Genomic DNA, 24,587 nt, shown 5'->3' with positions numbered 1-24,587 from the left:
AATATCCCGACTTCCTTAAATAACCATCTGCAAGCTGATCTTGGGTAGGCTCCAGCTATTATCCTGATTACAGACTTTTGTGCAATGAATACTTTCTCTCTTAATGGTGAGTTGCCCCAAAATACGATGCCAATAGAAAGTAGTGAATGAAAATCGGCATAGTAAGCTAATTTACTGATGTGTTTATCACCAAAATTCGCAATAGCCATAATAATATAAGTAGTTGAACCTAACTGTTTCAGCAGATCATCGATGTGTTTCTTTCAATTCAATTTCTCATCAGTGCACACACCCAGAAGTTTTGAATATTTTGCCTTAGGAACAGAGTTGTGCTCATAATCTATATTTATCAGTGGTGTTATGCAATTTTCTATACTGAATAATACATGCTGTGTTTTCTCAAAATTTAGGGAGAGTTCATTGGCAGATAACACTTAATAATTTTCTGAAAGGCATTATTTCCAATTTTCTCAACTCGTTCTTGTTTGATGGGTATGATTACTGTTCTTGTATCATCAGCAAAAAGAATCAGCTTTGCATCTTCGTGGGTGTAGAGTGTCAAGTCACTAATACATACTAAGAACAATAAGCGACCCAAAACTGAACCTGTTGGACACCATTCTTGATACCTCCCCAGTTAGAAGACTCTGCTGATTTTTGCTATCTGTACTGTTAATTTCAGACTTCTGCATTCTTCCATTTCAATATAAATTAAATCATTGGTGCACTGTCCCACTCATACCACAATACTTAAGCTTATCTAGAAGAATTTCATGATTCACACAATCAAAAGCCTTTGAGAGATCACAAAATATCCTACTGGATGATGTTATCTGTTGGGAACAAGCTTTTAGCGCTCCGTTGGAATTGCCATCAATTCCATATGAGCTTTTACTTTTGAGTGAATTTTGTTATTTTCCTAATTTCAGTAGGAGGTGTGAGTTGAATTTCAATTTTATCAAATTACATAGGTATTGCCTCTTCCATATTCTGCCTTGCATTTTCTAATGAATAGCTGGATCCTATTTTCTCTTCAACACTTAAAATATGGCTATTAAAATGTTTTCTACTTCTGACTTCTTGTTAACAAACTTTTCATTGAGTCTGATAGAAGTACAGTCTTCCTGTGTGCTCAGTTGTCCTGTTTCCCTATTAACAATGTTCTAGATTGTTTTAATTTTATTATCTGATGTGCTGATCTCACACGTAATGCACATACTTCTGGATTTTTAAATAAAATACAGTGCAGTTTCAAAATGTTTAAGAGTTTCTGGATCATTACTCCTCCCTTTTCTGTTAACAAGATATTTTTGTCCCTTTAGTAAGCCATGGCTTTTTAGATGGTTTCTTACAATTATATTTCACTGTTTTCCTAGGAAAACTGTTTTCAATTATACTCACAAAAGTGTCATCAAATACGTTAAATTTTAAATTAGCCTTAGGGTCCCTGTACACCTCATCCCAGTCTAACTGTTGCAAGCTTTCACTAAAATTTTCAATTGTTAAATCATTAATTGAATGCACTACTTTGGAGGACTATTTCGCATTATTGTATGGAGCTATGTCATATACTGAAACTAGCTGTGTATCATGATCATACACACCATTCTTAACAGGAAAAGTTTTTATTTCATTAAATTTATCTTTGTCTATAAAAACATTATCTATCAGCGTGCTGCTTTCTTGTATGACCTGAGTAGTGAAATCAGTAACTGCTTCAAAGTCAAGCTTTATGTCAGGCTCTTTCAGAAAATCTACATTGAAATCCTCACAAACAATAATTTGTTTCCCTCTGTCTGACGGATAGCACAACAAATAATACAAGTTTTTCAGAAAGAGCTGAAAATTTCCCAATGGGGACTTGTGCACACATACAATTGTAAAAGTACCCTTATTTGGTTTAAGCTCAGCTGCACATGATTCTATAAGTTGCTCTACACAAAATGTTTTAGTTTCCAAAATTTTCGTGGTATGACAGATTTTAACATATTTGGCAACTCCTGCTCTCTTCATAATGTCTCTACTTACAGTGCTGAAAGCTTATATCCACACTACATTTACCATTCCCATACCTGTCACTATATGATGTTCAGACAGGCACAGTACATCTATTCCACCCTCAGTTTCTAAATCTTCTAAACAAACAAGAAGCTCATCTACTTTGTTTTCTAATGCCCTAATATTCTGATACAATATACTAACGTTATTTTTCACTGTACTGTTGTGAGGATCTTGTGATATACTAACCTTATTTTTCACCGTACTGTTATGAGAATCTTGTAATATTTTAACATCTCTAGTACCTGGATCTCTAAGCTTCTAACTAAGCTTAATTTCAACCAATGTTGAATTATTACACTAAATGTTAAATTATTAGACTAAAAAAGAAGTACTCCCATGAGTTTCAAACCCAACCCCTCTAAAGATGATGCTATCATTCCGTCAATTTACCCTTCCATATCCTGTGAGATGCAGGTCATGTCTTATGAAGTCCCACCTACAAATACCATCAACAGGAACCAAACCTATGCCTGACAAAGTAGTCGCCTGAAGTAACTGATCTAGCTCCATATTGACACTCCTGACAAAGCTGTTCAATTGGGCCCGATCACACTGTATGAAAGCAGTAACCAAGTCAACAATTGTATATTTCCTTGCAGGTGCTATTTTTACCAGGTCACACTCAATATTGTAGCCCTGATCCCTATCAAAACTGTTTCCCACTCCACTCACTATCACGACATGGTCCTGGTTTGTAAAACCCTTTCACAATAATCCTCTATCACTTGGCTATTACGTGCTCTGGGCTTGAAAATACTTGTGACGTGGTACCTGTCACCTAATTTTTCGTGCAAGATCTGGGCCACACGTCTTCCATGACCACTATCTAACAATAGAGTTTTCCTCCTACTTTCTACTTTTTTTGATACATACTGACCCTCCTTACAGAGCTGTTCAATTGGGATCAACCACACTGTATGAAAGCAGTAACCAAATCAACAGTTGTATGTTTCGTTGCAGGTGCTATTTTTACCAGGTCACACTCAATATTGTAACCCTGATCCCTATCAACACTGTTTCCTGCTCCATTTACTGTCACGAACATGATCCTGCTTTGTAAAACCCTTTCACAGTAATTGTGCATCCTCTATCACTTGGCTATGACATGCTCTGGGCTTCAAAATACTTTGACGTGGTACCGGTCACCTAATTTTTCGTGCAAGATCTGGCCTACATCTCTTCCATGGCCACTACCTAACAATAGAATGTTCCTCCTACTTTCTACATTTTTTGATACAGTTGGTTTCCTAGTGAAAGTCTGTTAGTACTGACTACACTTACATCTACTTGATCTTCTTCATTAGTTGACTGGCGCAACAAGGTAAATCTGTTGTTTGTGCCAATGATGAAAGTGTCAGAAACTGTTCTGTTTCTGTGGCTCCTGTTCCTTGGTATCACTTCCCACCTGTCTTTGCCCCCCCCCACCCCCCCTTAACTGCCCAATGTAATTTTCATATAAGGTATTCAAAACAATTTCACACCACTCCCTGTTCCTGCTATCTGCCCTAATCACTTGAGTCTCCCAGTCCTTTGATGGTAAGTGAAGTCTCCACCCTATTCTACAATATGCCCAGGAGATTTACGTGAAATGTTCGCCAAGTTTCCATTCAAATGTTCCACCACTGCTGCTCCTGCAGCAGGGATCTGTAAACGCATCCATGACCTTGTTTGATACACCTTTAATATTTGTCTTCAGCAAAATTATTTCGCATTCGGAAGCATTACAACTGTCACAAGATGTTATCGCATTTTGTATGGCTATAAACACACCTCCGCCACCAGTGTTGAACTATCTTTGCGATGTTTCTAGTGCGCTTTTTTAATTGTACATCCTTTAGATCCCACGCACTAAAGCAAAAGGGAGCATGTATTCCTAAGTGGGCTCTTTTGTAGACAAACCGCAGTTTCACAATATTATACTTTTACATCGTAGCTTGCTACTTGCCCTCCCTATAACTGAGATTATGTGATATTCATTTTCAAATCTTAGTGTACTGGATTACATCGTCTATGTTAATAAATATTTCAGTCCTTCAAAATCTAATATAAGAATTTATCTGCAATACATGTTTAATGTGTTTTGAACGTTTTCTTTTTCTACTGATTTCTAATGTGTATTCAGCGTAATGAAATATTGAGTTGTATAACAATGCTAGTTATCCTTAAAATGTACAAATTCTTTAGGTCATTTTAGTTCACTGTACACTCATCTAAATTTCAACAATGACAAATATTTCTGTCGTTTATGAGTAATGAAATAACTATATCTGAATGGGTTTAGGGTGCTGACATACTGCTATGGAATAAGCTGTGGTGTCAGAGACATTAGAATCTTGATTTGTATCGTGCGACTTCAGCACAGTTTGTGTTTGATAGACTGCTGTAGAAACATGGCGGAATTTTCAAATGGGTAACGTAAAATTATGAGTTACTGATTATGTCTTGCTGTAAAGGATCTTTAAATTCAAAGTTTTGAGCACGTTAAAGTTATTTCTTCTTACCTATAACACCGAAAGTGTGTGAAAATTTCCAAATTCATTTGCTAACAATAGAAAATAATTCCCAACTCCAAACAGTCTGCGCGGTCGCGAAGCTGCCGTATTGATCAGTTTGTATAGACACATCTTCAGCAGAGGGAGGCGTTCTGTCCGTGAAATTCTTAGCAGAAATAAACATTTTATTTATAGAACACTTCTGTGGTGTTTTGATACCATTTAAAAAGTCGAGAAATAAGCGAATTTTCAAATATTTCAGTATTTTTCACGCTATATTTCGGTGTTATCGGTATGAACCGAAAATGAGAATTGTTCTTGGGTTGTCGCTATTAACGTGACACGAAAATAGGACTAGAAGATGAAAAATCCACCAATTTTTATTTTACGTTTGCTTAGTGTGTGTTCGAATTTTACAGATCACCCACAACTGTGGTTTGGAATACACCGAAGACTTTAACAAGGAGTGAACGGGTAATCTTATGACAGTTGTTTTTCCTTTTGACGCATGAAACAGGAACAGTTGTGTTGCAAATAGATGAACGTAGTTGGGTTTCTCTTTTCAGAAAATACTGAAGTGGGATCAAAATGCCACAGGTCGTGGCATCAGAAAGATAGCAGAACATGGCTTACAATGCTATCTTTCGCCAGTAGACAGAATAAGGTTCGTATCGTCGAAATTCTTGTATACTTAGTATATAAACTAAGACAATGTATGTTCTTCGCTAATTTATTGATAATGAGTAGGAAGAGAAGTGAAAGCTGAGATGTCTGAATATACATGTAGCCTGCCTATGAAAGGAAATTCGTTTGGTTTTTCTGACTCGTTTAGTGCTGCAAAGGAAGTGTGTATGCTTAAGTGTTAATGTAGGCGAAGCTGATGTAGGAAGCAACAATAATGTTTGTTGATGTTAAGTAATCTTCTTGACCTAATGATATATGAACGAAGTGAATGCATGCGTCAACATAATTTGATATGTCCAAAATCTTGCTCTATTGTGGATGAAGTATACACAAAGGTAGAAGGGATTTTTAACATAAAACAGCAGGAGAATAATGAAAAATGAACTCTTTGACCTCCACATGTTTCTCCATCTTTGTGCAGTGTGCTTTGAAATTAAAGATATGTTAAATGTAACATTCCTTCCTCTAGTATTTTGAATGTGCTGCCGGCTAACTGCGTATTTTTGATCCTAGGTAAACACTTCGACCCCTAGGGTAGTCATTCGGTAGCTGTCTCTTGGGAGACACTGTGATGTAATTCTAGAGAACTGTCGGTAAAGTGGTGTGAGCCTGTGTGAAGTACACAGAATATTTTGTGTAATTCTCAGTTCCTTTCTCGATCGTGCACCTAAGCACATGTCAACATTTTTGTGTATGACAACATTGAGGATGAAGATGTATAGTGCTACAGAAGGTTACCCATTTGTAAACTGAGTGTTTGAATAATTGTTGCAAAATATGCTTTTCAACATTAAAAGTTGCTGCTGATCACATTCAATAGACAGTTTAAACCATCTACTGAAATTGTCTTCCATGAGCATGTAGTTGTTGATTGGAAAGTCTACTGCTGCAGTTAAACTGTATCTTTTAGTTACACTGAGGAAAATATTGTAATTAACAAACTCACATTTCACTTCACTGAAAATCCGGTGTCATTGGTGATAGAAGTAAATGGCAAAGATGGTGGTTGATTTTAGGTTTTTGACGAAAAGAAAAATAGTATTTTGCGTACCCTGTAAGAATTGTATGTGGCACAAAGTACAGCTCTGTGATCAGATGTAATCCATTGCAGCAAACAAGTGTCAACACCACAGAACAAAAGTAGACAGTTCATTTTCTTTGCTAAAGTGGTGTTGAAGATGCAGACCCTCATTTGTAAAAGGAAAAGTTTCTTCGAACCAGTGAACTATTCCACTCTAATTCAAAGTTAATAGTCATTAAAAAAGTATCTTTGCGATCGATGTTTCAGTGCATCGAGTGATGGGAACTGGTGGCTGCCAGTTGTAGCACTTCCTCAGTTCCCACGCAGTTATCCCCTGTTTTGTTGGCTCATGCTGAACATTGGAAAGCATTTCTGGATACACATTGACAGCCCACACCTCTATAGCCTGTAAAGCACAAAAGTATTTTCTAACTTCCTGGACTGGAACCCATGCCTGTTTTGGGCAAGTGCTCTACCGACAGCTATCCAAGCATGACTCGTGACCCATCATCTTGGCTTTACTTCTGTCAATACCTCTCTCCTATATTCCAAACATAACTTCGTACCTTCTGGGACTTCTACTGCTAGAAGAAAGGAATCAGAGCTGTGACAGTGGGCCATAAATTGCACTTGATGAATAGCTTAGTTGATAAAGCACTTGATTGCAAAAGGTTCCAGGTTCTGGACCAGCGCACAGTTTCAATCTGTCAGGCAGTTTCAAATCTGGAGTCACTCTATTGCTGAGGGATATTTCATTCTGGAAACAGTTTGTTTTTCTAGCTGAGGAAAGGACAAGGACAATAAATTAAATTAAAAATGGTATAGGTATAATCCATATCACTTCAGGCATGGGGGTTACGTTGATAGTCTCGGATGTTATTGAATTTAGCATTCAGGAGTAAGGAAGAAATGCGTATTTTTTTTTTTTTTTTTTTTCTTTTTTGTTTCCCCGGGGGGGGGGGGGGGGGGGAGGGAGGGGGGGGGGGAACAACCTTCCTGATACAGGCTTCCAAAGATGACACTGCAAACACAAGTTTGAAGATGCGAATTTCGGAATTTTTTTTTTAAATGCTTTACCTCTGTAGCCTAGGTTTTTTGTTAGGTGTTTTTTTTGTCATAGTTCATTTACTGTCACCTGTTGAATTCTATAATTTACATTTTTTTTAAATTTCAACCCAGGAAAGTTAGATTCTCTCTAAAGGAGAGCTTCCGCTTTTAAGTTTGACAGGTTACATTTTAACTTCTTCTTCTTCCCCCGCCCCCCCCCCCCCCCCCCCCCTCCCCCCCAAGGGTGGTGTATGTCTTCGCTGAAGTTGTTTCCTACTAATTTTTTTGTTACAATGATTATTTTTATTTCTTATCACTTTCAAGGTTGCAGTTATTTCTTTTCATTTTCATTGCTGCAGTTATTTCTTTTCATTTTCATTGCTGCAGTTATTTCTTTTCATTTTCATTGCTGCAGTTATTTCTTTTCATTTTCATTATTGTAGATATTTCTTACACTTTGTTGTTGTTTCCTGTCAGTTTCTTTGTCGTGGTTGTTCATTGCAGGTTACTGTATTGTAGTTGTTCAGTGCAAATTTGTTTACTGAAGAGGTTTCTAAGAAATCTGAGACCATCCAGTGAGTTCTGTGAGGAATTTGCTAGTTGACACAGTTGCAATGTTTTTTGTGAAAAGGGCTGTTTGAAATGTCTTCTGACTGGGGCCAGGGGAGAGTTAAGTGTACTGATTATTTGCATATCCATAAAAAGAGTGATATATATAAGACAAGCAAAACAACCAGACTTTTTTCTGGTTGGGAATACATGTTCTCATTTGAAGACTGTTTCAAAGTGAAGATGTTTCCAGTAACAACTTCTTGTGTTGTAAATGTTTTGACAGAATAACAATAATGATAGTGTCAGAACAAGGTGAAGCTTCCCATGGTGCAGATTTTGCATCAATAGAGGAAGAATTAAATACCCTGAATCAGTGAACTACAGAGGTAGGTGTTAGCCCAGCCAAGAAACCGTGGTCAGTGAAGTAGAGTGATAAGCTCTATGCATCAAGAAAGTGCAGAGAAATTGCGAAAGCTATGGCTGAATACACTACAACAAAACTGACCACACTATTTAAGGTAGAAATCCCATCTTCAGAAGAAAATGAATCAAAGCACTCTTTCACCTCTTCCCAGATATTTTTCACAAATATCAGTACAGATGTTGATGATTTTGCATCTTATAGTGAAAACGTGCAAGTTTTAACTATTATTCCAGAGAAATTTTCAAAAAACAATTTTGAACCACGTTCCATCAGTATCAAAGTACATGGCAGACAAATCAAGAAATGTGAGGTCTGTAAAAGGAGTCTTTGAAAGACCAGATCACTATTATGGTCATCCTCTAGAAGCAGCTCAGGTTCAAATAGTGCAGTCATTTTACCTGGAAGATAAATGGGACTTTTCTCATCATTGTGCCAACAAAAAAGACACTAACTGTAACAGTTGAAGGTCAAAAAGTTATGAAAGTGAAGAGGTACAAGACTCACAGTATTAAAGAAACTTTTGCAATTTATAAGAGCAACTATACAACTTCACATACTGGAAGATCAAAATTTTATACACTACGACCTAAGTAGGTAGTTCCACACCCACATAGAGATGTCTGTTTATGTGCGTCCTATGCGAATTTTGAACTGTGTGGTATCTGTGAAGAACTTAACTGGAGCACTTGACATATGACACCTTGGTTGGGCATGTGAAGCCATTAGTAGCCTGTGTCATAAAGTGAGAGACTTGTTTGTTTCAAGAATGTAGTGACTGCCCTGGAAAGGGAAGACTGTCTTTACAGACACTTGGCCTGGAAGATGTAGCAGATAACTCTGCAGATATTACATATGTGATGGGAGGAAAATAAACTATTTAAGAAAACTGTTGCCTTTGACAGTTTCATTGATGAGCTGGGTAAATGGTCAGTGAAAGTAGTAACATACCAGCATCAGAGGAAATTGCAACAGCAACACATTGCAGAAGTGAAAGGGTGTGTACAGGCTGAAGAACTATGTTTAGTGCTTCACTGTGATTTTGCTGAGAACTGGTCTCAAATGTTCCTGTTATAATTGATGACACAGGATATGACTTAACCCATACTTTGCTAGCAGTGTGCAAAATTCTTCAACTGCAAATGGGCAGAGAAGATAATCATTATTTCTGATGGTGCTCCTAGTCATTTTAAAAATCGTTACTGGCTGTTTGAATTGAGTAAGTCGCTTGTGCCAACTGACTGGGTATACAGTGCTACTGGTCACGGGAAGGGGCCTTGTGATGGTGTAGGAGACCTGCTGAAGCACCATGCTACAAAACATAATTTTTTAGAGCAAATACTGCTGTGATTCAGAATGCTGAGGATTTTACGAGAATCATGAAATCTTACACATCCACAGCCTTCATTCTTTTATATGAAGAGGAAATCGAAGAATTCGGTGAGCAGAAAAAAGAGAATGGTCCAAACTAACTACTCCTGTGAAAGGAATTCAGAAGACACATTTTTGGACTCAAAGTGATGGGCGAACTCATATTGCATGCACTTTAAAAAGCAAGAAAGAAGATAAAAGAAGATATTTCGTTAATTTGGCCAACACCTCAGAAACAGCAGGATAATACTCAGATTCACGACCTGAGAATGGGGATGTTTGTGGCATGTGTGTATGACTGACTTGTGGATTGCAGACATTATAGACACCAGTTATGAGTTAAATGAAATTGTAGTGAACTTTATGCTACCACATGGACCAGCTGCTGAATATAGGACAGCAACAACTCCAACAGTGCTCACTTTCTGTTCACAATGTTTCGAAGATCTTAAGTGCTCCAGTTCGTATTGGTTCAACAGGAAGGCATCACTCTATATCAAAGGAAGGTAACTGAAGCAGTGGAACACATTTTTAGTTCATTGACTGGCTAATTTCAGTACAAAACAGAGTGCACAGAAGTTGTATAAATTGAAACCTTTAAGTCTTTGGACCTTTCACATACATTATGGAACCATTTAAAATGCTTGAAAAATGAGTCTCTTACTCATCTTTCAAAACTAAAATTATGTTAAATAAGGCTAGGTTTTCATTTTTATAAGCCTGTTATGTGATAATGTGACCTAATAAAACAGATTTTATGTATGGCAAAATATCAACCTAAAAGTGGAAGCTCTCCTTTTCAGGGAATGGTACTAATCAACTGGAAAAAAATCCATACCGTATAAAAAAGTTCAGAACACTATAGTAAAAGGACTTTGACAGATAAGACCAAATCGAGGATTTCTTTGTGATCATAAAGCAATAATCTTCCAAATAAAAAAATAAATAAATAAAACCAACAAAATATCCAGAACTGTTCCAGGGCTACAGCATTTTAAAATGTTTCCAAAATTTGCGCTTCAAAATGGTATGTGCAGTGTCATCTTTGGAGGGTTGTATCTCAGAGCAGAAATTTTTTTTGGAGAAAACAAAAAAAAAAAGTGTCCCTTGCTTAGTCCTTCATTTTAACATATGCTAAATTCAATAACATGTGAGACTATTAAGGTAAGAATTTTTCCTAGCCTGCTGGAATTGATATGGACAGTATGCCTGTATAACTTTTTATAGTGACATCATGAGACTAGCAAATTCATTCATAGGTTGTAAGGATGTTATACCACTTTTGAATAATCTTATCTGCCTATACACAAAAGTCTGCTGCAAAAGTAATATCACCGACTTTGTCCTCTGAATGCGAAAAAATTTTGTTGACAGAAACCTACATAGGGAGAAACGATCAGCATAATAAAATACGGGGAGACCACCTGGAGAAATATGGATGTTAGCTATTTCTGTGCATTCTTAGTGTGGAATAATAGAGAATTATTTTGGAGGTGGTTTGATGAATCCTCTGCCAGGAACTTGCATATGATTTACAGAGTAACCATTAGGTTTTTGTGGGTAAAGCAAACCAAAGACTAAAATTTACTGGCAGATTACTGATAAAATGCAACAGGTCTACTAAAGAGGCAGACTACATTACACTTTCATGTCCTCTTGTGGAGTATTGCTGTGTGATGTGGGATCCACGTCAGCTGGGATCGATGGAGAACATCAGAAAAAGTTCAAAGAAGGGCAGCTCATTTTGTGCTATTACAAAATAGGGGAGAAAGCACGGTGGATATTATATGTGAATTGGGGAGGCAATCATTAAAACAAAGGCATTTTTCATTGCAGCAGGATCTTCTAATGGAATTTCAGTTGCCAACTTTCTCCCTAGAGTGCGAAGATGTTTTGTTGGCACCCACATACGCAGGGAGGAATAATCATAGTAATAAAATAAATCGGAGCTCACACAGAAAGATAGAAGTGATCTTTTTTCTGCATCCTGTTAGAGAGGTGAATAGGAGAGAAATAGTTTGAAAGTGAAACTTTCTGGCAGATTAAAACTGTACTGTAGAAGGTGAGGTACTCACAGAATTTAAGCTGTGAGGACAGGTTGTGTGTCATGCATTGGTAGCTCAGTTGTTTTAGTGTGTTAGTTGTTTTAGTTGTGTTGTTTTAGTGACGCAGGAGTCCACAGTAGAAATAATTTTTTGAATGACAATCTTCTATTCTGACTGTAATAATTGGGATTAAAATATTCTTTTATTTTGTTATGTTTACTGTTTGCACAGTTTGTCAAGTAGCCATTTTCAAATATATTGCCTAACTAGTCAAACAGATATGTTCGGTTACAGTCCAAATTTACATAAGCCATACATTGTTAAAATGCATTTGGGTGCCTGTGCTTCAAAAGAAACATGACACCATTGAAGTAACATACTGCTTGCAAGTGTAATAGTGTTCTGCATTTTAACATTGTATAAGAAATGGAAGTTTCCATTTTAACCTAAATGCATGTCTGCTTCTTTATACCGTACACTTGAAATTGGCTATACAGTAGAAACTGTGCAGTAGTGAAATAGACAAAATGAAAGGATATTATAATTCAAATTGTGGCAGCCACTATGGTAGATTGTTATTCATGCATTTAAAAGTTGGTAGTATACCTTTACCACGTATTTGCTGAGGAAATTAGTGAGCTGTACGAACCGTGCAAATTGGAAACAAATGTTGAACCACTCAACATTAAGATGGTTAAGCAGATCAATGTGGCATACAAACTAGTTTATTGTTTGAACATGGTTGAAGTGTGATTAAAGTGATGTGTAAAAAGACATCACATCATCTAGTAAAATAAAGAGCCTTTATTTACAATGAGGCTTCGAAGCAAGCACGCTCTACCTTGTGACAACCTGTATTAAATCCTAGGAATTAGTAATGCTTACATTTTATTTTAGTTGCACAGACGATCGGTTTCAGGTACAGCAAGGTCACTGGTCTCCTCAAGGGTCCGTAGCTTGTATCATTGTTGTGAATGTGTGGGGTTGTCATCCCTACAGTCACACACCTGCTGAGAGTTTATCAAAAGCATCCATGAGCAATAGGGACAAAAGGAAACTTCTGACAGATAAAAACAATGTGCTGATCCAGGACTACAACCTGAAACTTTGCATTTAATGCGCAGTTCACCTGCCCACTAAGTTATTGAGGCACAGCTCATGACCTACCTCACAGCTTTACTTTCTTGAGTACCTATTTCCTACTTTCCAAGCTTCACAGACCTTCTCCTGCGTTCCATGCAGGACTAGCACTACTGGAAGGAACAATATTGTGGAGAATATGGAATTGTTTTGTAAATGAATGTTGTGGAGTGTGCACTGGGAGGGCAAGTCAAGAGTCATGGCTGTATAGGTCAGTTGGTTAGTGCATGGCTCACAAAAAGCATTTTACTCAGTACAGCTTCAGTGCTCATTAAAGAATAAACATGGGGTATCAAATGAAATTGATGACTGTATTGAAGATTTCTCAGTGGGGAAGTTACACCATGTTATCTTGGATGTTGAGCCATCAACAGAAACAGAAATCATTTCACCTGTGCTCCAAGAAAGTGGGTTGAGACCCTTGCTGTTCTTCTGGCAGGCAATAGTAACTGCAGACTTTTTGCAGGTGGTACAGTTACCTATAAGAAAGTGTGGCAGACTTCAGTTCACTGGTAAGATACTGAGGAAATACAGTCATTCTTCAGAGGAGATTGCTAAAACCACTTGTGCGACCCATCCTAGAATATTAAGTGTGTGGGATGCATGCTGTATAGTACTATCTGTGGCCTCAAATGTGTACAAAGAAAGGTTTTGAACTGGCATGCCCTTGAAGAGAATCAACAACTATCAAGCAAAAGCCTACTTACAGAGTTTGAACCACTCCTGTTGGGACCGAGGAGACAAGATTGAATCAATTACAGTGCACACACAGGCATTTGAACAATCATTCTTCCGCCATTCCATATGTGAATGGCACGGTAAAGGTAATAAATGGGACAGTGGGAAGTACTCTTGTCACTAGCATCAAAGTAGCTTGTAGAGTATCTATTTAAGTTTAAGGGCTTATAGAGCGTATACTTGGTCCAATATGGATATTGTTTGGGTGTACTATGTGACACTTGTTTTGTTCATACATGAGAACACCAAAAAATTACTAATTTGGTACATAAAATGCAGTAGTGGCTCACGAGCCAATATCTACATATAACTTCCTACATAAAGGCTTCACAAATCTGGTCAAGCAACTGTAATTTAGCACTTACAAGCACTAGTTTTCTTATATGAGGGGCATTAAAAAATGATCTGCAACATAGTTATAACTTTTATTACAATACAAATAGGACATGTGCATTAACATCATTTTTCAATATAGTCCCCTTGCTAGTGTACTTGATCTGTTGTTGCACAAGTTCCTGGTGCCTTCACTTCTTGTCCAAGGTGAATTAAAGCTCTGTTAGTTCCTCTTTAAGTGGACCAAACAAGTGGTAGTTGAAAGGCTAAAGATCAGGACTATATGTAGGATGAGCCATTACTTCAAACTTGAGTTTCTAGAGCATTTCAGCAGTGTGGGCAATGGTATGTGGACAGGCATGGTCATTTAACAACACACCTTTTGACAGTAGTCCTTGGCATTTGCTTCAAATTGCAGGCTTTAGCCCGTCAGTAAGCATCTCACTGTAATGCGCAGTGTTTATTGTTGTGCCGCTCTCCCGATAATGTTCCAGTATTGGGCCTTGCACGTAAAAAAAAAAAAAGAACATAAATTTTCCTGCAAATGGTTGGATTTTGAACTTTTCCTGCTGGACAGTTGTGGTTGTTTCCATACTCTGATGTTTACTCCCCATTTCACAGTGGTGGATCCATGTTTCACCACCAGTGGTGATTCTGTCTAAGAAACCATCACATTCATTATAATAGTGATCCAAATGTTTTTTTGCAGGTATCCGAGTGAGTTTCTTTATGGACCCATCTTGCACAGACTTTATGAAGCTCAAGTCTGTTGTGGATGATTTCATAGGGAGAAACATGGCTATTTTGCAGATGATGTGCCCTTTCATCAATAGTCACATGTTTGTCTACCAGAACTATGTCACCTGCACGCTCACTGTTGTCATTTTTGGCTGTGGATGGTTGTCTGGCTTCTTCGTCATGCATTACAGTTGTCACCATTTTTGGATTTTGTAGTCCACTCATAGACACTCTGTTGTGGCAAGAAACTGTTCCCATATTTTGCCGAAGATCTTTCATGGCTTGCAGCCCCTGACACACTTTTCCGACCACAAAAACTGGATCACCACTTGTTGCTCCTCTTTGGTGAAAACTTCTCTTTGGTGTCCTTGGTCTATCTGCAACAAAAGGAAGACAAAGGTAGGAATTAGAATCAAAATTTCATAGCAGGACCACAACAGCATAACAATAAAATAAGAGGACCGTATGAATAATGTAAGAAGTTACATCAACAGTGCGAATAATTTTTGACTTACTCTCATACAATCAGACAGTATACACAGTGAGATAAAAAACTATTATTCTTTGGAAGTCTGAAGCAAAATAAAATGCATTTCTACATGTATCATTGGGATAAGTCTGAGGCCTATTTATTTCAGCACAACACATCTAAAGCTGGGGGAACTGTTATTGCTTCATATTGCTATTGCGTAACTGTAATGAAGTTGATGTTCCCGTTCTGTATGAGAATGTTGGTTTGCTGTAGTTTTGATTGCTCACTTATTGGTCTTTTGCAGTCAAAACAGAGGGATGATATGCATTGGCACTTGGCCAATCCAGACATGTATGAATTGGATCAGCCCCTTCCTACTCGTTTTTTCACTGTTAACATTGTGTATGCTATGGAATTCTGAAATGGGGCTGCATCCTACTGTTGGCAATTAGTTTCCATTAGTTACAGCCAATTGGGTGATATAGTTCAATTCTTTTATCTTGGCGGTTCGCGCATGCCCGCCTGGACGCGGGAGATTGCTGCGTTGCCAGTTGCACGCGACAAGATAAGCAGCGCCATACTATAGTTCGCAAACTTACGTTTAGGGGGGAACGCGCAGTTTATGAAGTAAAGCCACCACGGCCGCATTAACCCTTTCGCTGCTACAGAGACGTGCCCTCCGCATTCCGCGCAGTGCGCGATTTTGTCATCACTGCACTGCTCGCCTGTGCAGACACATGGTGTTTCGACTGCTTTGACACACTTTATCATTCGATTTCACAAATACTATTTGGCCCAAAAATTTGATTTTTACAAATCTTCTAAACTGATACCTTCTCCCTATAAATGACTTAATTTTGTTTCGAAGTTCAACGCAGTTATTGTGCAGCATTAGATGCAGTAAATCATTGCACAAAATTTTGAAGAGTTTGCAGAGGTAAAAGTCCATAGCGTATAGTTGCCATTAGAATTTCAAAAAATTACATTCAAACGAATAAAATTAATGAAGTGAGACACATCGATATTGTTTTTAAATATAGAAAATATTAAGCACCTAATAAGGTTTGAACTCGGAACCTTTCGCTTCGTGGCCAAGCACTTTAACCATTCCGCTAACGCAGCACAACATTTAATACAACTCTTGAAGGACTTTAAAAATCACGCAAAATACCGACAAACACTGTTGGTATGACTATCAATTACTCACGTTTCGTCGAAGTACAGTAGGAAATAAACAATTACCGCTGTTCTTTATTGCGAAAAAGCGGTTAGTGAGAATGATACAATCACCTTTCTTTCCTTGCTATCGCCTGAATTAGGAGGCTTATTGCTTGTTTGGTTTAATTAATTAATAGCAATTGGTATAAAGAATGCTTTTTTCCAAACTTTCTATAAAAGTCTGCTATCAAGACACTCCTTTGTTCAATCACTTTATTTATGACTGAAAGTTTCTAAAACTGAAGGCACTCGTCCGTGGTCTGCACTATAGTCGAGCTCTGGCAACGTTGTTCTCTGTTCATTGGCTGACTGTGTTTTGTGACGTCAGATGCGCAGAACGAACATAAACTCGGCCGCCGTCATAAATGACGAGCACTTTAGTATATGATAGCCAGGGGGAATCATTGAATGTGATTTCTTTTGGCAGACTGCAAATGATCAGTTTTTGATATCTGAGAGCTGTAAGAAAATAGATGTGGTGACGCTGACAGGTGGCATAGCCCGAGGCCTAGTTTGGGTTGGAATGTGAATACTTGGCTGTGAGTTCAGAGTTGTCAAATCTCAACGTGAAAAAATGATTGCTGTTATAGATTGATGTTTGGCTTAGCCCGAGATAAACATTCATCTTTACAGTAACCTAACTATATGTCTTATTTCTGATTTTGCTGGAAATTTTAACCTGATAGAACAAAATGCCAACTGACTTTATTTATAAACCATAGAGAATTAAGAACGAGCATTCTGATTGTCAACCGACACATGATATGTCGTGTTCAGTTCCTACCATTCATTGCACCAATAGTTAACAACAGGAGTACATAATGTAGAAGCTATGGGTACATCATAAGTGCACTTTCATTAAATTAGCCCCCCACCTCCCCGGGCTTGCCACTCTTTGGTGGGTTTGTGCTTGGCTGCAGCTGGGCCCCCGCCTTTGCAGCATCTTTTCCCTTCCCTGCTGCATGTCTATCCTCTTGTTATTTTTTTTCCCCTCTATTGGGGAACTTGTCTGGGGTGTTGTTGGGAATGTTCCACACTGTCCAGCTGCTGACATAAGAACAGGCTCACCACTGTTTTTTCGTCCCCTTTTCCTTTCTTCGTTTGCCTTCTCTCGTTCCTCCGCTTCAGTATTTGAGGTTCCTCTTTTCTTAGTCCTCCCTGTGCTCTACTGACGGCCGGCTCATGCATTTGACACATAACAGGTGACTGGATAACGCGTAATTTCCAGCACCAGGTCGACAGGTAGGGTTTGCACATAACCCGTGGTAGAAGCCAGGCCCAGGGAGGGGTAATTGCCTGAGCTGCTACCTTCCCAAATTGCCAATTGGCCCCTCTGTCAGGTGTAACCTGAGGTGTGAACAGTCACCTAAGGCGGGTGTGCCCCCGTGTGAAGGGGTCCCCCAGTTAGAAGGAGCACGCCATCAGAGACACTGGCAATCACGGGGGGATTTTCTCGCAGTGAGCAAATTGTCTTCACAATCAATGTATACGAAATGAGGCTAATGAGTCGAAGACCCTTCCAGCTGCACCATGGTTCCTTGTGGTTTCACTACTGAAGACGGTCAGTCCTATGCCACGGTAAATCTGTTTATTATTCAGAAAGGTATTGATGCAATTGCCAGCCCTGTGAAATCCTGCTCTCTTTTGCTTTTGGTGACTACTTCTGATTCTCAAGCACTACTACTGCTTGCCACCTCACTTCTCCATTGCTATCCTGTTCGTGTCGGGGCCCATACAAAGCTGAATTCTTCTGTGGTATTATGTACACTAGTCTATTAGACGGTCTGGCCAAGGCCGAAATCCAATCATACTCTGATCAGGGTGTCATTGCCGTCCATCGGGTGATGAAAAAGGTAGATTCCTCCTTAGTGCCCATCTGCACTCTTTTTCTCACCTTTGATAGTGTGTTGCTATCATCCAAGAACAAAGCAAGCTATGAAATTATCACAGTCTGACTGTACATTTCGAACCCAATGCGCTGCTACCAGTGTTATCATTTCAACCACACTAGAACATCTTGTCGACACCCAGCCAAATGTTTAATCTGTGGTAGGGATGCGCACAAGGGCAATAGTCAGCCTCACCGTCTTCACTGTATCAACTGCAGTGGTAGCCATGCTGCCTCCTCTTGGGATTGTCCGATGTATCTTGATGAGCCAGCTGTCCCAGAGATCCGGGTAAAGGAAAAAATGCCTTACCCAGTCCCTCCCAAGTTATTGACTGGTCGCAAACCCTTTGTTCTCCCGTCTGACACTTATAGTTCTGTTCTTGCTGCCTCTCGCTCCAAGAAGGACATTGCCATGCAGACATGCGACCTAAAATTTAGCTCTGAGGTTCTGAAATTGCCCAGTATCAAGGTAGCATTGCCATCCCCTTGTCCAGCTGTGCAAGCCATCAAACTCTCGCCTCAAGGGGCGAAGCCGCCAGCTACACATCCGGTAGGCCAGAAAGGACAAAAGAGTACTCTCGTGAAGACTTTCCACGTTCCTCTAGCCAACCAGCATTTGAGTCTTCCCCTGCCAACCGGAAAGGCTCGAAGAAGTCCAACAAAGGCAAACTGTATTCTCCTTTGCTGACTCGAAGATCCTCTTTGCCGATATTGCCATGTGATACCTTAGCCCAGCCAGTCTTCGTGTCACCAGTGTGCACCGCCAACCATTTTTCTGTGTTAGACTCCACAGACCGACATCACAAGTAAGCCGATGCTTCTGTGGACCTCATGGAGCAGGATCATCCTGATTCTGTGCCCTGTAGCAGCGAATCTTCGCAGGCTGTCACTCGGCAGCTGCCAAGGTGGACACCCCTTCATTTCCTCCTCATCATGAATCTCCTCCAATGGAACATTCACTATCTTTGGTCCCACAAGGAGAATTTATGGCTGCTTTTAGCATGGCAGCATCCCCTTGTAGTCTGCATTCAGGAAACAAAATTGCATCCTTAATGACCGCTTTGAGCTTTCACATTTCTTCCCGGTTTGTTTTGACCTACCCCCCGAGTTCAGCATTTCATCCCATGGGGGCATCATGCTGCTCATATGGGATGATGATCATAGTCAGTGCATCTCTCTGACTACCCATTTTCAAGCTGTTGCAGTTCGCCTTATCCTTCCTCACCTGACTTTTTCTCTTTGTACCATTTATATCCCTCCATCCGATGTCAACAGGGCAGACTTCCTTCAGCTTATTGGGAGCTACCTCCCCCATTTCTGCTACTCTGTCACTTTAATGAGCACCGACCTTGGGGTTCTCCCAGAACCTGTCAGAGAGGTGTCCTCTTGGCTGATCTTCATAATCAACTCAACCTCTTCTGCCTTAACACTGGAGCACCCACATTCCTTTCTGACTGCTCACACACCTATTCCCATTTGGACTGCCCAGCTTGGCCATCGTCTTGAGTGGTCCATACTTTCTGACGCCTACACGAGCGACCGTTTCCTAAGTGCTATCTGTTTGCTGACTACTACACCTACTGCGTGCATGCCCATATGGCAGCTTACTAGGGCTGACTGGCAGCTTTAGTCCTCCCTGGCGACCTTCAAAGAACAAGATTTCTCCAATTGTGACGACCACATGGAATATCTCACAAATGTTATTCTTACTGCTGCAGAACATTCCATTCCTCGCACTTCCTCTTTACCACTCTGTGTCCCAGTCCCTTAGTGAAATGAGGTACCCCGCAATGCAGTTCGTGCACGGAAATGAGCTTTGCATGTTTTTAACAGTCGTCCTGCATTCATTATAAACGGATGCATGCAGTGTCGTCACATTCTTTGGGATCGCAAAAAAGCTAGCCACGTTTCATTCACTAGTTCTTTTAACAGTTCCACCCCTTTCTCTGTCGTGTGAGCCAACCTCCAATGGCTCTCTGGGACCAAGACCCGTTTGCCAATTTCTGGCCTGTGACAGTAGCAGACAATGTCATCGTGGACCCTACTGCTATCTCCAACACCTTGGGCCTTCCTCCATCAGAAACAAGTGGAGGAGGCTCTTCTCAGAATTGTGTGTGCTAAAATGCCGCCTTTACTATGAGGGAGCTAGATCATGCTCTCACTTCATCCCGATCCTCTGTCCCAGGGTAAAATGCTGTCCACATTGATGTTGCAGCACCTTTCTCTTGTGGCAAACACTTTCTGCTTAATACGTACACTGCATCTGGGCAGAGGCCACATTTCCCGGACGTTGGCATCATACCCATACCTAAGCCCAGTAAAGACAAAAACGTTCTTCCTAGCTACTGCCTCATCTCTCACTAGCTGTGTTTTCTTTTGTGTTTTTGCCACATGTTGGTGCCGCAGGGCCGTTTAGATGCGCTTGCCATGGGTGTATTGCACGTGCTGGATGTCCTTTAGTGTGATGGTGACACGATTGATATAGATGCCTCCGGCAGGGCCATGATGGTGGAGCTCTGGAAGTGCAGGTTGGTCTTGAAGTCCTGGATGATCTCGTGCACAAGGCACTGGAAGGGCAGCTTGCAGATGAACAGCTCTGTGCTCTTTTGGTAGTGATGGATTTCTCGCAGGGCGACTGTGGCCGGCCTGTAGTGGTGGGACTTCTCGATGCTTTTGCGCAGCGTCTTTCTGGCGGTGGACTTGAGGTCTGTTTGCTTTATGTGGGCCATGGTTAGGGTAGTAGTGGTAGCTAGACAGAGTGGAGCGGCATGTAGGTGCGTGCGCGACGGCATATGATTCACACCTGGCCGATACGGTGGCTAGAGTCTCACAAGCTACTAATGACTGCGCAGTGTGGATTTTGAGCACACTGTTCTGCAGTTGACCATCTCGTTACCTTGTCCACCCATGTCATGAATGGTTTTCTGCAGAAATCCAAGACTGTGGCTGTGTTATTCGATTTGAGGAAGGCATATGATACATGCTGGAAAACTGGTATTCTCCGTAGTCTTTACACGTGGGACTTCCGTGGCCACCTGCCCCATTTCCTTCAGGAATTTTTAAGAGATCGAGTATCGTCCTCTTTGCTATCGCCATTAACCCTCTAACAGCCTGTTTCCCACTGGGCATCTCCGGCTCCCTTTCGGCTTATAATTTTGCCATCTGTTGCAGTTCTCCACAGACCTGTCTCACTGAGCGGTGTCTGCAGTGATGTCTTGATCATCTTTACCGCTGGAGCATTGACAATGGCTTTCGTTTTTCCACTGACAAAACTCTGTATGAATTTCTGGCAGTGCAATTGGTTTCTCGCACCATGTTTACATCTTGAGCCTGTTGCTCTTCTGTTCATTGAAACTACAAAATTCCTGGGGCTCAAGGCTCGACAGGAAGCACTCTTGGCCCTCCCATGTGTCTTACGTGGCAACTCGCTCTATGCTAGCCTTCAATGTCCTACATGTCCTCAATGGAACTTTCTGGGGTGCAGATCAAACCACTCTCCTCTGTTTGTACTGGTCCCTTGTCCGTTGAAACCAGGATATGGGTGCTTTGTTTATGTGTCTGCACGTCCATCCATTTTATGCCATCTCAACACTATCCACCATTGTGGCATCTGTTTGGCCACTGGCATGTTTTACACTAACCCAGTTGAGTGTCTGTATGCTGAAGCTGCTAAACTACCACTGTCCTACTGCTGTGACTTTCTCTTCAGTAGGTATACATGCCGTTTGTCTGCCATGCGTGGCCACCCATCATATGCCTCCTCCTTCAATGATTCCTTTAGTCGCCAGTATGGAGCACGTCCCTCTTCTCTGTAACCTCCTGGAGCCTGCTTTTGGCACGTGATGCGGCAGCTTAACTTCACACTACCTTCACCACCTTGGCTTCGTGAAGTGACCCGTGTTAACCTTGGCCTTCATTCACTTGCTAAGGACTCTACTCCAGCCTTGCTCTATAGTCTTCAGTTTCACTACCTTCACATGGAACTTCACAATAGTACTTTTGTGTACACTGATGGCTCTCGTACTGACTTGTGTTGTCAGGTGTGCCCTTATCATTGGCCCCATTGTTTTTCAATATCGGCTTCCGGCACACTGCTAGGTATTTACAGCTGAGCTCTTCACCCTGTATCAGGCCACGGAGACAGACTTTGCAGTTGTGTCCTCTGCTCAGACACTCTCAGCGCCCTTCAAAATCTATGTGCGCTGTACACCGCCCACCCCCTAGTGCACCGGGTCCAGGAAAACTGTCACTTGCTCCCTCTTGGTGGTGCCAGTGTGATGTTTATGTGGGTTCCTGGTCATGTTGTCTGCCAGGAAATGAGGCTGCTGACACTGCTGCGAAGGCTGCAGTCCTCATACCTCAGCCCACTAGTTCCTGTATTGCCTCCAGTGATCTCTGTGTTGCCATCTGTCAGGAGGTGGTGTCACTTTGGCATCGCCATTGGTCCTCCCTTAATGGGAATAAGCTCTGAAGTATTAAGCCTCTCTCAGTGGCTTGGACGACCTCCACTCGGCCGTTGCGCTGGGAGGAGGTAATTTTAACTGGGTTGCGCATTGGGCGCTGCCTAAGTTTTAACTGTCCACCACTTCCTGATGGAATGCCCATTTTTAATTGTTCACGTTCCCGCCTGAGTTTGCTGTCTGAGGTATTGGCTGTTTTAACAAATGGTGTGTGGCCTGTCAGCCGTGTTTTACTTTTTACCCATGCGAAGGCCATTTAATTTTTAGTTCTAAGCATCTGTTTCTGTGTGGTGTCTTTTGTAGCCCTTTCTCCACATCTTGAAGAAGGCATATATCTAATGCTGCTGCTACACTTACTGCTGGGGTATTATTGTGGTGTCCAGACATAGCACATCAGACCTCTATTTTGGAAGATACAGCAAATGCAGGTACAACATGATATGGAAACTGGATGAAAAAATTTGTCCTGCTTGACTAAAATATCAGTTACATTATATACAACAGAGGCAGGCATATTTTGATATGCAGTAAGTGTGAATTTGGCTTAAACTTTCTTTGGTGTCAACTTAGAGCAGGTGGGCACGTGGGGGGCATAGGTGGGCAAACAGTTCATGTATGAGCAGACAGGCATCTGCTTCAAAATATAAGCAATTGTATGCCTCTGCTGAGCACCTGTGGGGATGGGTAAGTGACTTGTGCGCACAACAGAACAAGGCAAATGTATGGTGGAATAGGGCCACTTAGCGGGTAACCAGTGCTAACTGCACCTGCCCACAGCCAAACTGATTGGTGGTTGCAGATGCCCATGCCTGTGGGGCAACATTTAAACAGCCTCACATGGAGGGTTGCAACTCAGAAAAATGTAACACAGTGATCAAAGAAGTTGAAAGCCTTACTTGTAGAGCTCTGTTGTCGCTCAACGTGCTTGTGGGCTCTCCTCTGTTTTAAATAAAATTTTGTGAGCTGTTTTACATAATTTCATTCAGCACAGTAAGTATGACGGATAATGAAAAGAAATTCAGTTCTTTATCAAGTACAGATATAAGACTGTAAGATAGACAAAGCCAAGTTTTTTTTCACCTAACAGTTTAAAAAAAATTTAAACATGGCTGAAGCAGCAACTGTTGAAAATCTTCACGGTAAATAACAGCCAAACAGTTGCAGCATAAAGATTTATTGAAATCTTTGACCGCAGTTTTGGTATATCTAAATACGAGGGTAATCCCAAAAGTAAAGTCTCCTGTTTTTTTTATAAGCACATAGACCTGTTTATTTCTACAGTGGTTTACATCAGTTTACTGCTTGAACATGTAGCTATTTTTCGACGTAATCACTGTTTCTGTCGATGCAGTTTTGTAGACACTGTGGCAGTTTTTATATGCCCATGTCATACTAGCTCGCTGCCATGCTGTTCAGAAAGTTATGAACCTCTTCTTTCACCTTGTTGTTGGAGCTGAATCGCTGGGACCACAATTAACACTGACAGGTACTGTGAGACTCTGAAAAAACTCAAAAGGGTGATTCAGAACCGGAGATGAGGAATGTTGAGCAAGGGTGTACACATTCTTCATGACAACGCTTGCGCACACATTGCTCGGCAAACCGTTGCTCTGCTGCAACAGTTTCAGTGGAACGTAATCACCCACCCACCCTATAGTCCTGACTTGGTGCCCCAGTGACTATCACCTATTCCCTAGGTTAAAAGGACATTTGGCTGGAAAGCGATTCAGCTTCGACGTTGAAGTTAGAGAAGAGGTTCATAACTTTCTGAACAGCGTGGCAGTGAGCTGGTATGACATGGACATACAAAAACTGTCACAGCATCTACAAAAATGCATCGACAGAAATGGTGATTATGTCGAAAAATAGCTAAATGTTCAAGCTGTAAGTAAACTGATGTAAACCA

The 24,587-nt window shown here is 40.7% G+C and overlaps 1 protein-coding gene across 3 annotated transcripts in view; it reads left to right on the top strand.

The window, feature by feature from the left end:
* Positions 1-4,440: 4,440 nt before the first annotated feature.
* Positions 4,441-24,587, top strand: part of LOC124783583 (PAS domain-containing serine/threonine-protein kinase) — a 222,850-nt gene continuing 202,703 nt past the window's right edge. For 2 of the 3 annotated variants that reach the window (XM_047254034.1, XM_047254033.1), the window contains exons 1-3: positions 4,448-4,471; positions 4,973-5,027; positions 5,102-5,217. In XM_047254034.1, coding sequence (XP_047109990.1) covers positions 4,452-4,471; positions 4,973-5,027; positions 5,102-5,217 — 191 coding nt within the window. In that variant the 5' untranslated portion in view covers positions 4,448-4,451. Of the gene's footprint in view, positions 4,472-4,972; positions 5,028-5,101; positions 5,218-24,587 lie in introns of all 3 variants that reach the window. The other variant, XM_047254035.1, reaches the window with a different exon arrangement.

The sequence above is a fragment of the Schistocerca piceifrons genome, chromosome 1 (assembly GCF_021461385.2).
Source record: "Schistocerca piceifrons isolate TAMUIC-IGC-003096 chromosome 1, iqSchPice1.1, whole genome shotgun sequence".
Classification (NCBI taxonomy): domain Eukaryota; kingdom Metazoa; phylum Arthropoda; class Insecta; order Orthoptera; family Acrididae; genus Schistocerca; species Schistocerca piceifrons.
This window is presented reverse-complemented; position numbering and strand designations above follow the sequence as displayed.